Source organism: Eublepharis macularius, chromosome 10 (genome assembly GCF_028583425.1).
Source record: "Eublepharis macularius isolate TG4126 chromosome 10, MPM_Emac_v1.0, whole genome shotgun sequence".
In the NCBI taxonomy this organism is placed as follows: domain Eukaryota; kingdom Metazoa; phylum Chordata; class Lepidosauria; order Squamata; family Eublepharidae; genus Eublepharis; species Eublepharis macularius.
This window is the reverse complement of record NC_072799.1, coordinates 46931254-46943754: the sequence shown is the minus strand read 5'-3', so window position 1 is coordinate 46943754 and position 12501 is coordinate 46931254. Positions and strand designations below refer to the sequence as shown.

The window sequence follows — 12501 nt, the reverse complement described above, 5'->3', positions numbered from 1 at the left end:
TTAGTTATACTCCATTTTTTTTGTCCCAGCCTCTTGTTATTCTTCTTTTGCAGGGTTATTGCTTTTTTCCTCCTTTTTCCCATTGTTCTTACTCTTTCAGGTTTAACTCCAGGGGTGATGGTGCACCCAGATGTAGCCATATCATTGGTCGAAATCATTGACATGACTTCACATTTCTCGAGTTCTTCCCTACTCTAATGGTGTAGTCATTTGGAGGGAGCAATTTAGGAACAAGTGGGTCCACTTCTGGTGTGAAAACCAAGCAGTGGTTTGGGTTCTTAACAGGCAGCCCTCTGAGCTTGCCTTGTGTGCAAGTTCACTTTGGCCTCCTTGTCTGCTAACATATTATTTTCAGCCCAGTAATGTAGTATATACTGATAATAGAATTGCTGCAGACACTTTCTCATTTCCAGATGGAGAGGTTCTTCGTTTTCACCTAGAGGCTTGCTGGAATCTGGACCCATTCTTGGAGAAGCTGTGAGAACTTGGGAGAACACAATAATGCAGGAAGAACTTGCTTTGGTAACCCCCTCCACCCTACAAGATTACAGGGCTGCTTTATCATGCTTCCTGAATTTCTCCAGTTGTGCCGGGGAATAGGTATCCTTGCCCCTATCAGTGATCTGGTCTTGCACTATCTGGCTTTCCTATCTGGCTCCCCCATGTCTAGTCAACAGATGATTTGGCTTACCTATTGGTCCACCTGCCTGGCCAGGGACCCCCTTTGTCAACACTGATAACTCTCTCTCATGTATTTCCAATTCATCAGCATACTCAGGTCCTCTATAGAGGCTACAGGCTTGCTTGCCAGTGTCCCTTGCTTCAATTTTGTTTGGGTGGAATGGACTTGATTTTCTACTGAGATGTTGGTCGCCCCATGCTTCCTTTTGGTTTGGGAGGATTCCATTCTCATGCTTCAGTTTGATTCTGTTGGGCTTTCTCTGGGATGAGCTTGCATTTAGGAGAATGCTTGGATTTGCATTTAGGAGTATGCCTTGTCACAGTGTGTTTCTGCAGTGGGAGTCAGTTCTGACTTTTTCCCATAGAAAACAATGGAATGACTGGGGGAACCTTGTTCTGGGGGCCATAGAATTGGACCCTGGGGTCAAACTTCATGAACCTTGGAAGGGGGGGGGGGAGTTAGAGGACAGTCAGAGACAGTCAGGAAGTTTCCCTCCAAAATTTGTTGAAAAATGTCTCCCCTCCCTATTTGCAAAAAAAGGTGGGAATTGCTGTTTATTTCAGGGAAACAGCAAAGGAACAGCCAAGCCAGGTATGATGGACCCCCCACCCCCATTCAGTCCCCCATTCTGAGGCAGATTTTCCTGCCAAAAACCAAGTTTGCCTGCTTTGGCTGAGCAGCTCCAAGTAGCATGTCTTTGTGGTTTTAAAGTTCTTTTGTGTCCCATCCTGCTAAGAAATAGAGATGGGCACGAACAGCAATACGAACTAAAAAAAGCCACAAACAGCCCAATCAGCTGTTCACAAACAAGCTGTTCGTAAGGCCCTATTCTATTTTTTTTTCAACACATATCAATTTATTCAGACACCAAAAAGCATATAAATGGTAATTTTAAGACAAGAGCCATAACTGGCATTTTTCTACCAAATGAACCCAAAATAACAATTGGACTTTCAATTGTATTCCTCCTTGAGGTATTCTACATCAGATTTGGGACTGGGTGAAGAAACTAAACAGTTGAATATAGGGTTTAGTTGTTAGTGGTTACTGAAATGTTCATTCACCGCATCTAAAAGTTCTTGCTCCTTCCCACCTCCCTTCAGACCATAAATCTTGCAGACATCCTTCAGAAGTGATACTATGAGCTTTCCCAAAGTGCCTTTTTGAACATGATTTTTTAACTCCTCTTCAGAGATTTCTATCTTGGCTTTCTTTTCTAGTTGTTCTGAGCCACCTCCTTGTTTGCGCTTTGGAGCTTTCCCTTCAGGATGATAACCAGGTGGATACACCAGCTGCTTGAATTCCTCCACAAGGTTACCTATCCTGTAGTCTATTGGCTTGGGGCCAAGCTATAAGTGACGAATGACACTTGAACAGCAAGTGGATTGAGTGGAGGGCAAGTGAACAGGGAGAAATACACTTGCTGTTCAAGTGTCATTCGTCACTTGTAGCTTGGCCCTCAGTCTTAGGCACTGTCAGATCCTCAGCCTTTTCAGGTTCCAGCAGGTCTAGGGCCAAGGCCTCCAAGTTCATATAGTGCTGTTGGAGAGCTGGGTTCTCAAAGCTGTCGCTCCTGTACTTGAATTGAAGTTTCTGGACAATTTCCTTCATTTTGTCCACCTGTTCTTGATTAGCTGAGACTTTCTCAGTAAAGTCAATTTTCCATTTGTCATCTGCATAAGGTAGGAAAAGAAGATGAAAACAAGTCAGAGTTCCAGAGATTGAGTAACAGCAAGGACAATGGAGAAGCCATAAAGTGTACTTGCTGCATCCAGTGTAAGGCCCCATTCTAAACGAACAGGTGGTTGTTGCAAGTTCGTTGCTGTTCATTGCTGTTCGTCAAGCCAGACAATCTGGCGCCTGCAATCAATTTTCTTGGCAACCGGAGGCAGGGACTACCTGACCTCTGTCTGAACTCCTGCTGTTGCCCTGGAAACCCCAATCTAAGCCCAACTTAGCTTGATAGGCAGGTCTTCCTTTCAAGTGTGGAGCTCCAAATTTGTTACAAGGAAGCAAAGAGCAGGGGGGAGGGGGGCTCCCAGCTCTGGTTTTGCAGACAGTGAGGGAGAGACAGTTGCTGTTGGCATTTTGAGAGAGAGACAGGGAGAGCGCATTGGAGCTTGAATTTTCTTTGTGTGTGGTGGGATAGGGATCTACCTCTTTAAGTTCCAGGGCTGCTGCCAGGTCCTGGGGGCAAGCTATTATTTATTATTGGTACATTTCCTGCTGTCTGCTCAGGTAGGGTTTCTGGGAATGGTGCGGTAGGGATCTTGATGGCTGGAGGAGAGCCTGCTGGCCCCCATGAACAATGAACATGTTCGTGAACAGGTCATGTTCATCAATGTTCGTTGTTTGTGAATGGCAATGAACACCATGTTCGGTTTTTTTCTGTTCATGCCCATGTCTACTAAGCAGTTATAACTGGCTTTTTTAGCACAGCCCAGAAACTTGATGGGGGGAAAGCAGGAGACCTCTTCCTCTGTGTTGGATGTGGTACTGGAGACTGTATAATATTCAAAATAAACAAGCACTTTATTGAATAGGCAGGGATGGAATAAGGGAATGAAAAAGCTGAGGTAAAATTTGTTGGTAGAACAGAATACTCTTTAAGTCACAGGCAAAATAGTTTAGTTTCTATGTTCTTAATTCTTAATAGTGAGAGATCTTTTAGTTAATACTTCTGTGACAGCAACAATGTTTTTTCACAGAGTTCCCTTTTACAACTTAGGTTTACTGACATTTGTTCAACAGACCTGGGGTCCTCCTAAAAGCCAAACTCCCTTTAGACGCTGGACAAGAAGGAACCTTTTTCTTCTTCACTTGGTTTGAATAGGAGCCTCCACTTACTATCCACTCACCCTTGCCAAAAGTACACTCCCGCTTCTATCATGGCTGTGTAAATGAGTTTCAGCTTGTGCTAGTTTTTATATTTGGAATTCTCAATTAGAATGTTTCTTTAAGACAATGATGTTGCATTCAGGGCAAAAGATTTCTTTTCCTTCACACCGGGGAGGAACAAGTCTGACCTTCCCCATCAGACTCTCTCACACACTCTCCTCAAAACCCTGTCAGGAACCAACCATCATTCTGAAGGCTGATTCTGACTGGCCACTCAGAGATAGGATGGAACAGCCTGTCATTCACTCTCTCATTCCAGGCAATTGTTAACGCCTTCCCTTCCAGCTCTCTGAAAGCTGCACTTAGGAAACCTTATTTAAAGCGCATTCCATCATACCAGGTTTACCAAATTCAACCAAATTAATCTGGTGGCTTGAATTCAGAATATCAAATCTGATTTGGTAGTCTCTATTTTGATCCAGAAAAGCTGAATTTTGCCAAATCAGCAAAAAATTGGATTTTTTTTTTAAATTCTGAACCTGAACTGCAGACTCCCAGTTGAGATGCTTTCCAGGTATACAGCTCCTTTGGTTGGACTTGCTGGAGAGGCACTCATGGTGTGGTGCCATTTTTCTAAAGAAGATTGATATGTCTAGCAGGAAGGTTGCAAAGACTGTGGGGCACTTTGTTGAGTTGGTAGGGGGCTTCATCATTCACCACCCAGACATTTCTTTTGTGATGGAGGCATTGTTCCATCTTGATGGGGTACACCTCTCCAGCTGGAGACATGACATTTGGCTGCAGGATGTATGGGACGGGTTGTGGACTGATTGAAGATTTAGGAACTTTGGCGGGAGTTGGGCAGGAGATTACCCATCTTTCATGGCAGTTATGGCATTGGGCATATATCCTTTTGGGGAAAAACAGCCTGCGTGTACTGTTTCCCCTTTGTTGGGGATCCCCTTAACGGATCTTGAGGACAAGGCATGGCAGGGGCAAGTCCTGTACAGGAGTTATCAGGGCATGTTCACTCCCAGGTAGCAGAGAAACCCGGCAGATGTTTACTCCCATGTGGAATTTCACTTACCATCATCTTGCAGTCCTCCCTCCTCAGCAGGTGGGCTGAGGAGACAAGGGGGTCTTCAGCTGGCAGGCAAGGCTGCCATGCTTGGATCTTTGCCCATGCTGTGCCTTGGCTCCTTAAGCTGTAATCAATAAAGTTGTGGCCTTTTTAACTCCATCTAGTGCCTATATGTTTTTTTTCTTCATTATGTCCTCACCCTTGAGCTGGCCCCACAAATAGCTTTCAAGAGACTATGTATTGTTTAAGGTTCCTGAAGACTCTCTGAAACCCACATTAGATGTGAACACGTATCTGTAAAAAAAAGATGTAAGATAAGTACAACATAAACTGAAAATTTCAAATGAGAGGGAGTATTTTGATAATAGTAACTTAAACTCCTACTGCAAATTTAAATGTTGGGAATTCCACATTAAATTACACAAGTAGGAAAAAATATTTTCTTTCTACAATATCTAAATATTTTAAATGCATGGTGAGACCGATACTTCATGTCTAATCTGAAGACTGAAAAACAGCCCTGGTTCTTCTTCACTTATTTTGTACCTTCTAGCTAATAAGTGAATTTATTCACTTTACTTTTGTTTTCTTTGAAGATTAAAGGCATGTCTTGCTTTGTACTAGAGCTGCCTGGACAGTTGACAGCCCATTAAACTAAAGCAGTACAAGCCATACATTTTAAGGCCTTGATTTCCAAAACACAACCCCAAAATGACTTGCTGTAGTTGAAGAAGAACAGAGCGTTTCTGAATCCTGATATAACACTCTGAATCTGTGAAATAACTTTTGGAAATGTTTTCATGATTTCACACACTTGGAGATCATCTAGATTTCTGAACATAAGTGATCACAAGATCTTGCCTTCCAAATAAAGCACTAAATAAAACACTGATTGACATTCCTTTAACAAGGTGGAGTTTATGAGTGATTCTGCACACGTTGGATAATGCACTTCCAATTCTCATTATAGATCACTTGGAATGGATTTTTTCATGTGCAGAACAAAAAATCCACCTCAAACGATTGATAAATTGCATTGAAAGTGCATTATCCAACATGTGCAGAATCCTTGTATATGTTTACACAGCATCCATAGAGACTTCAACATTTGGAGGAGGTGACACTTATGTAGTGCTGAGGTGCGATACCTGCTAAGCCATGATCTGGCAAAGTCAGTCCACCATTAGAGTCGCCAACTCCAGGTTGGATCTGGAGATTTGGGGGCAGAACAGAGGGAGGGGAGTGTTTGGGGAGGGGAGAAAGCTCAGCAGAGATGTGATGCTACAGAGTCCACCCACTGGAGCTAACATTTTCTCCAGGGGAACTCATCACTGTAATCTGGAGATCAGCTCAAGACCCCACCTGGAGGTTTGCAAACACATTCACCACTGACTAAAATTGTTTGTTTCTTCACAATGTAGACTTCTAGAAACTTCAAAGGAACCTCAAATGATAAAAAATAAGTTGTGTAAAGACTGGGTTGGAGAGGTATATGCTATAGATATGTCTACTCAGTCTAAGGTTGTGGCTATATTAATACATAAACTTGTCTCTTTTCAAGTTCAAGAAGAAATAACAGACCCAAATGGTTTCTTTATTGTTTTGGTAGTGAAAACCTTTGATTCTATTATGGTTATGATTGATGTATACAGTCCAAATATGGATTCTCCAGATATGTTTCATCAGTGTTTCAGTAACTTGATAGAACTTATATATGATTATTTGTTAGTGGGGATATTTTGAAATGCTAAATACAGCTTTAGATTGAAGCAAAACCCTGTAAAATGAATGTTCATTGGTGAAATCTACACTTAAAGCTTATATGGTTGAATTAGGTTTGATTGATCCTTGGTGAATGTTACACTCAAAGGAGAGAGACTATACCTTTATTTCTTCTTTATGTCATAACTGTTTTCAATTAGATTATTTTCTTGCTCAGATGTATTGATGCCTCATGTGATACAGATGTAATTGTTATTTCTGATCATGCCCCTTTTTATTAGTTCTCAAAGCTTATGGCATTTTTATGGCATTTTAATGACTCTCTGCTCAACAACAAAACTTTTAAAACACAGCTTTCAGAGTATTTTAATATTAACCAAGGAACTGTGAAAACTCATGCTATTGAATGGGAATCTTGTAAAGCTTTTGTCATAAGAAGGATTATTGCATATGGATCTCACAAGAAGAAGCTTGGAGAAAGGGAAGAAATGAACATGGAAAATAAGTTGAAATGTTGGTTAACTCAATTTGCTACATCTCCTAATCCAGATCTCTATCAAGAGTTGCAAAAGGTTAAATATAAATTTGAGTAGTATTGCAAATTAGAATATGAGGGGTATTGCAAATTAGAATGTCAAGAAGCTAGCTGTAATATACTTCGCACCTCTGCTCTATCAAGCTAATTACAAGATGTATTATAGCTAGCATTGTGACACTTTAATTTGCAATATCAATTCCACTTTCTGCTTGGATTACAAAGACTCCTACCTTTCCCTACTCGTATCTGATGAAGGGAACTTTGACTCTTCAAAGCTTATATCCTGGAAATCTAGTTGGTCTCTAAGGTACAACAGTACTTGAATCTTACACTTTTAAAAGAGAACTGTCCTATAACACCTCTCTTGCAGGGAATGGGAGAGGTTTCTGAGGCAATCTCACATTTCCTGGGTTGGTAGACACCAGGAAAAGAGAAGCAGCAACACTCTGCTTCTATGTAGACGTCTCTTGCCCATGTCTTACAAAGCCCAGAAAGGTTGTATGTGGTGTGTGTGTGTGGATGTGTGCACATATGCATGATCTGTATGAATATGAAGGGGAGACATGGAGTAGAAAAGGACAAGGCTGCTTAGAGTAAGGCACATGGGAGGCATTTTGCTCAGGGTCCCCCAAAACCGGAAGGTGGCTCTGAATCTGTACAATAAGGCACAGTTAAACCACAGAATTCTTCAACAGGCTTGAGTGATGCCACCTTACGATGTGTAGAACACAAAATATGAATAAGGCAATGTTGAAACCATTGATATGTGATATTATGCCTCTCCTGCTATGCTATATCAAAACAGCTTTGGTCAACTGAGCTCAGCCTTCTGTGACTGCTATCCTGTGGATGAACAACATCAACAACTATCTATAGACTGTCTTTTGTCCCCCTCCCTCATTGTGGACTGGCTTGCTTGAGGAGGTCAAAAAGCCTTTCATGTTTCTCTCTTTCTGCAAACGATGAAAAACTAAACAGTTCAAGAGGGCTTTCTTATCAAGGAAACCATCCTATATTATAGCAAAATGGTTCAGGGAGAGGCTTTTATAAAAGGAACAGGACAAAAAACCATGCATCTTACTATATAATGGAGTAAGCATGTTTCAGACAACTCACTTTATACCCTGGTGTACCACCAGAGGGTGCTGCCACAGAGGAAAGCCCAGGTAACTCACCATATCATTCCAGAAAACATGCGGTGGTGGGAAGCCCAGGCAGGGAACAGGAGCAGAGCAGGTGGCTATGCCCTCCCCATGCCTTAACCTGGCTGGTATTAGGAGCGGAGCATGTGGCAATGCCCACCACCACGTTAACCCAGCAGGAATTAGTAACACAGCAGGTGGGAATGCTCGCCTCCTTCAGCCAGCTGGTATTATGAGTGGAGCAGGTGGCAATGCCTGCCCTGCCTTAACCCAGCTGGTATTAGGAGCAGAGCAAGTGGCAATGCCCACTCTCTGCATTAACACAGCTTATATTAGGGGCGGAGCAGGTGGCAATACCCGCCCCCCTTCAACCAGCTGGGATCAGAAGCAGAGCAGGTGGTAATGCCCGGCTCTGCCTTAAACCAGCTGGTATTAGGAGTGAAGTTGGTGGCAATGCCCCCTCCCACCTTATCACAACTGGCATTAAGAGCGGAGCAGATAGCAATGCCCATCCCCACCTTAACACAGTGAATTTTAGGAACGTAACAGGTGACAATGCCTACCCCTGTATTAAACCAGCAGGTATTGGGAGTGGAGGAGGTGGCAATGCCCACCTCCACCTTAATCTAGTTGATATTAGGAGCAGAGCAAGTGGCAATGCCCACCTCCACTTCAGCCAGCTGGGATCAAAAACAGAGCAGGTGGTAATGCCCGCCCCTGCCTTACACCAAGCGGTATTAGGAGAGGAACAGGTGGCAATGCACCCCTTTGCCTTAACTCAGCTGGTATTAGTAGCGGAGCAGGAGGCAATGCCCACCCACCCCCGCCATAACTGAGCTGGTATTAAGAGTGGAGAAGGTGGCTATGCCCACTCTCTGCTTTACCCAGCTGGTATTAGGAGCGGAGCAGGTGGCAATGCCCACTCCTCTTCACCCAGTTGGGATCAGGAGGAGAGCAGATGGCAATGTCCACCCCCTTCACCCCACTGGGATCAGGAGTGGAGCAGGTGCCAATGCCCACCCAGCACCTGCACCTGAGTGGGATCAGGCACAGAGAAGGAGGCAATTCCCTTCTTCCATTCACCCAGCCAGGACATGAAGTGGAGCAAGTGGCAATGCCAGCCCCCTTCAACCTACTGGAATAAGGCACTGAGCAGGCAGCAATGCCCACCCCATCTTCACCCTGTTGAAATCAAGCATCCAGCAATCTCTACCCCCCTTCAACCTACTGGAATCAGGAACAGAGAAGGTGGCAATGCCTGCACCCCCTTCACCCAGCTGGGATCAGGCTTGGAGCAGGCAGCAATTCCTGCCCCTCTTCATCCAGCCGTAATCAGGCACAGAGCAGAAGGCAATGCCCATTTTCCCTTCACCTGACTGGGATCAGGAGTGGAGCAGGTGACAATGGCTGCCCCCCTTTACCTGGTCTGTATCAAATGTGCAGCAGGTAGCAAAGCTGACCACCCCTTCATGTTGCTGAGATCCGGTGTAAAGCAGGTGGCAATGCCCACCCCTCTCCTTCACTGGCCAGGATCAGTGATGGTGGAAGAGGAAATGCATGCCTGCCCACTTTCCCCTTTCTAGAGCCAGTTGTATTTTTTCCCACAATGGGCTTTGTTTCTAGTCTGTATATATTACACATTATCTGTTTGCTACATGTATTATCCTATTTCTGTTCATTTTTTGCTTATGTAATACCATTTTCTACATTGTTTAACCTATTATGTCGAATATTTTATGCTTTGTTTAAAATTGCTGTTGCCTGAGTCATAGTTGTATTCATTTAGACTGTGTAATCTGCCTTTAATCTCAGTGAGGAAGGTGCACTATAAGTAACGTCTAATAAATAAACTACAAATAAATGAGTAGTTTGTGGCTTTCCACTGTACCAGAACAGCCTAGGAATGGAGACGCAATATTGAAATGAGAATATTTAAAATGATTCCAGCAACTTCCAAAATATGGTGTCATCTTATAAGTGTACCCACTCCTCAGTAACTCCCTCCCTATGTTCCCTCATTATGAATTAATAAGAGACATACAGAAATAAAAGGCATGTATTGAACCTCATAGTTGAAGCCATATGGAAGAGGCAGAGCAAGGCAAGCTAGAGTAAGAGTGGTGGTCTTACTTACTTTTGGTAGGTACTTGCTTTGGTAGGTACATACAGAATTCATACTTCTTTTTTTAAAAAAAACCCTACACAGCCCAAATCAAGTTTCTGAAGGAATATCAATATATTATATAAGCAACCAATTACTGAATATAGGTCCGGGACGTACTGAGATATTTAAAATCATCTTTCTAATATATAGTCCTTCTAAACTGCAAGGTAAATAAATGTAACTTAAAAATATATTAGTAACTACTTTCTCATGATGTCAGAAAACCCAGGTGCCTGCATATTCTGCTGATAAAATTAAGGACAATTATGGTTATAGTAAAAAAGCCTAATTTAGCTGTGGCTATAATTAGTCCATTTAACACATTTTCATATAAACATAATGGATTTTATGATTTGAGGGGGGCAGGTTTCACTACTATATGACTGAGCCATCTTTTCTGTTAAATAACATTCTTCCCATTTCATCATGTGATAAAGTGATTGTGACTTTGCATCTATTATTTGTATAGCACAAAGAAATGAGGAAAAGAGCTGTCGTTTCAATGATATATTAAAATGAGTAAGAAATATTAATTTCCCTATTAGGACAGTGCATAATTTCTAAAGTGAGAAATACCAGCAGAAAGCTTCCTATAAATCATATCTGGCCTAGAAAAGTTCTATGTAAGGTAGAATGTGTATTCATATATTAACTAATCAAACTCCAAATTAAATTGCCTATTTGTTAATATTGTTGTTATAACTAGCTGTGCATAATATTTGGAAGTCTTCAGATATAGTTATTATTCAGGCACCTGGCTGCAGCTTAGATTTCACATGGGTCAGAGGGAGGAAGGGAAATGAGGAGTGACTCTTTCCTCGTGGCAAGACAGCTGCTTTCCCCTTACAGTATGTACATACAGAATTTTCACTTTTTTCCCAAATATGCCAGGCACGCAACAGGCTTCCAAAGGTGGTTAAGGCCACATCCTCTGCCTCCCCCCACCTTTTTACAAGAAACACATTTAATTGGTCCTATCATTAGTCTCACAACAAATCGTTGAAATGGCTCAGGCAATCAGGATCCCTTGTTTTAAAAAAAATCCCTTTGCAAGCCAGTGAAGACATAATAGGAGCAGAGAAAATGCTGTGAACAAATAATCCTGTCAGGGATAACACTGTTTGATATGAACTTTGGTCAAGAGTTCTAGTTGGCCGGTTTACATGTCTACTCTATACATGTCACGTGCATGACCGCTGAGTTACTCTCTCCCCTTTCTGCCTCTCCCATCTCCCTCAACCTTGGGAAAATATCAGTTGAAAGCAGAGTGTATCCAGAGACACGACAGACTTAACAGAGTTTGGCCAAGCTGAACCTTACCTAGCCATTTTGGGTCTGAGATTTGAAGGAAATTTAACTTGGATTAGTTATCCTTCTGTTAATTATTAGTTAGTTTGTATTAGTTAAAAAATAGCTTATACTCAGTTCATTTTTTGATATTATCTGGATGTACATCCGTAGAGAGAAGGGAGGGCACTCCTAAAGGCCGCTAACAGTGCAATCCTAGGGTGAGGTACTCCAGCCTAAACCCATTGAAGCCAATGCGCTTAGACTGGAGTAACTCTTCATAGGATTGCACTGGATGTCACCACTGTTGAGAAATGGCCAATTAAACACTTATTTGTACTGTAGGTTAAAGGACTGGGATGGACTAATTATTGAAAAGTGTAATTGTATCAGTGTTAGCGTTTTGAAAATGAACCAAAGAAATGATACAGGAACTGAAGCAGGTGCTGAAAAAGAAACCGATTCAGCAGGGAGGGGGGAGGTTAAAGGAGATGATTACCCAAAATAAACAGGCTGGTAGACTAAAATATGAGATTGGCATGATAGTTCATCAACGGTGTCAGAATGGGAGTAGATTAAGAAAGCAGGTGTCAGGATGGGAGTAGATTAAGAAAGAAGGTCACAAACAATTTATAGTTTGCTTGACAGCAAAAGTTGGTAAAATGGTGAAACAAATTCATCCTGAATTGCATTTCAGTGTATAATTTTCAGCTTGCTAAGATTTTTGCTCCCAGGTTAGAACAGAAACAACTCGCTTACCACATGCTGAATCCTCTGGGGAGGAAAACTCAACACATCCCTAATGGTAATTGAGCACAAATTTAATGTAGTGTAAGTGCTTCTCCCACAGTATGACTTTAAAAGCTGGAGGCAAATCATGTAATGTTTACCATTGTTAAGGTCTGCAGCTTGGTATGGGGGGCTGCTTGTAGTGTCAGGACTGGTAATGAGAACGTCTGGCAAACTTTGGTAGTAGAAAGCAATACCCTGAAGCCGTTAACTGATGGTAGCCAACTGCACCATGACATTAAAAGGCAGATATTTCTT

The 12501-nt window shown here is 42.3% G+C and overlaps 1 protein-coding gene across 1 annotated transcript; it reads right to left on the bottom strand.

The window, feature by feature from the left end:
- Window positions 1-1719: 1719 nt before the first annotated feature.
- Window positions 1720-2470, bottom strand: LOC129336507 (X-ray repair cross-complementing protein 5-like). Its single transcript, XM_054989636.1, has 2 exons — window positions 2128-2470; window positions 1720-2012 (listed from the first exon to the last, which is right to left on the bottom strand). Exons 1-2 carry the CDS (start codon window positions 2468-2470, stop codon window positions 1720-1722), a joined length of 636 nt encoding a protein of 211 aa, XP_054845611.1.
- Window positions 2471-12501: the final 10031 nt, after the last annotated feature.

Coding starts and splice junctions, on each gene's coding strand:
- LOC129336507 (XM_054989636.1), bottom strand. CDS start 2,470: ATGGGGCCTTACACTGGATGCAGCAAGTACACTTTATGGCTTCTCCAT. Junction 2,013..2,127: donor GACTGAGGGCCAAGCTACAA/GTGACGAATGAC, acceptor CCAAGCCAATAG/ACTACAGGATAGGTAACCTT.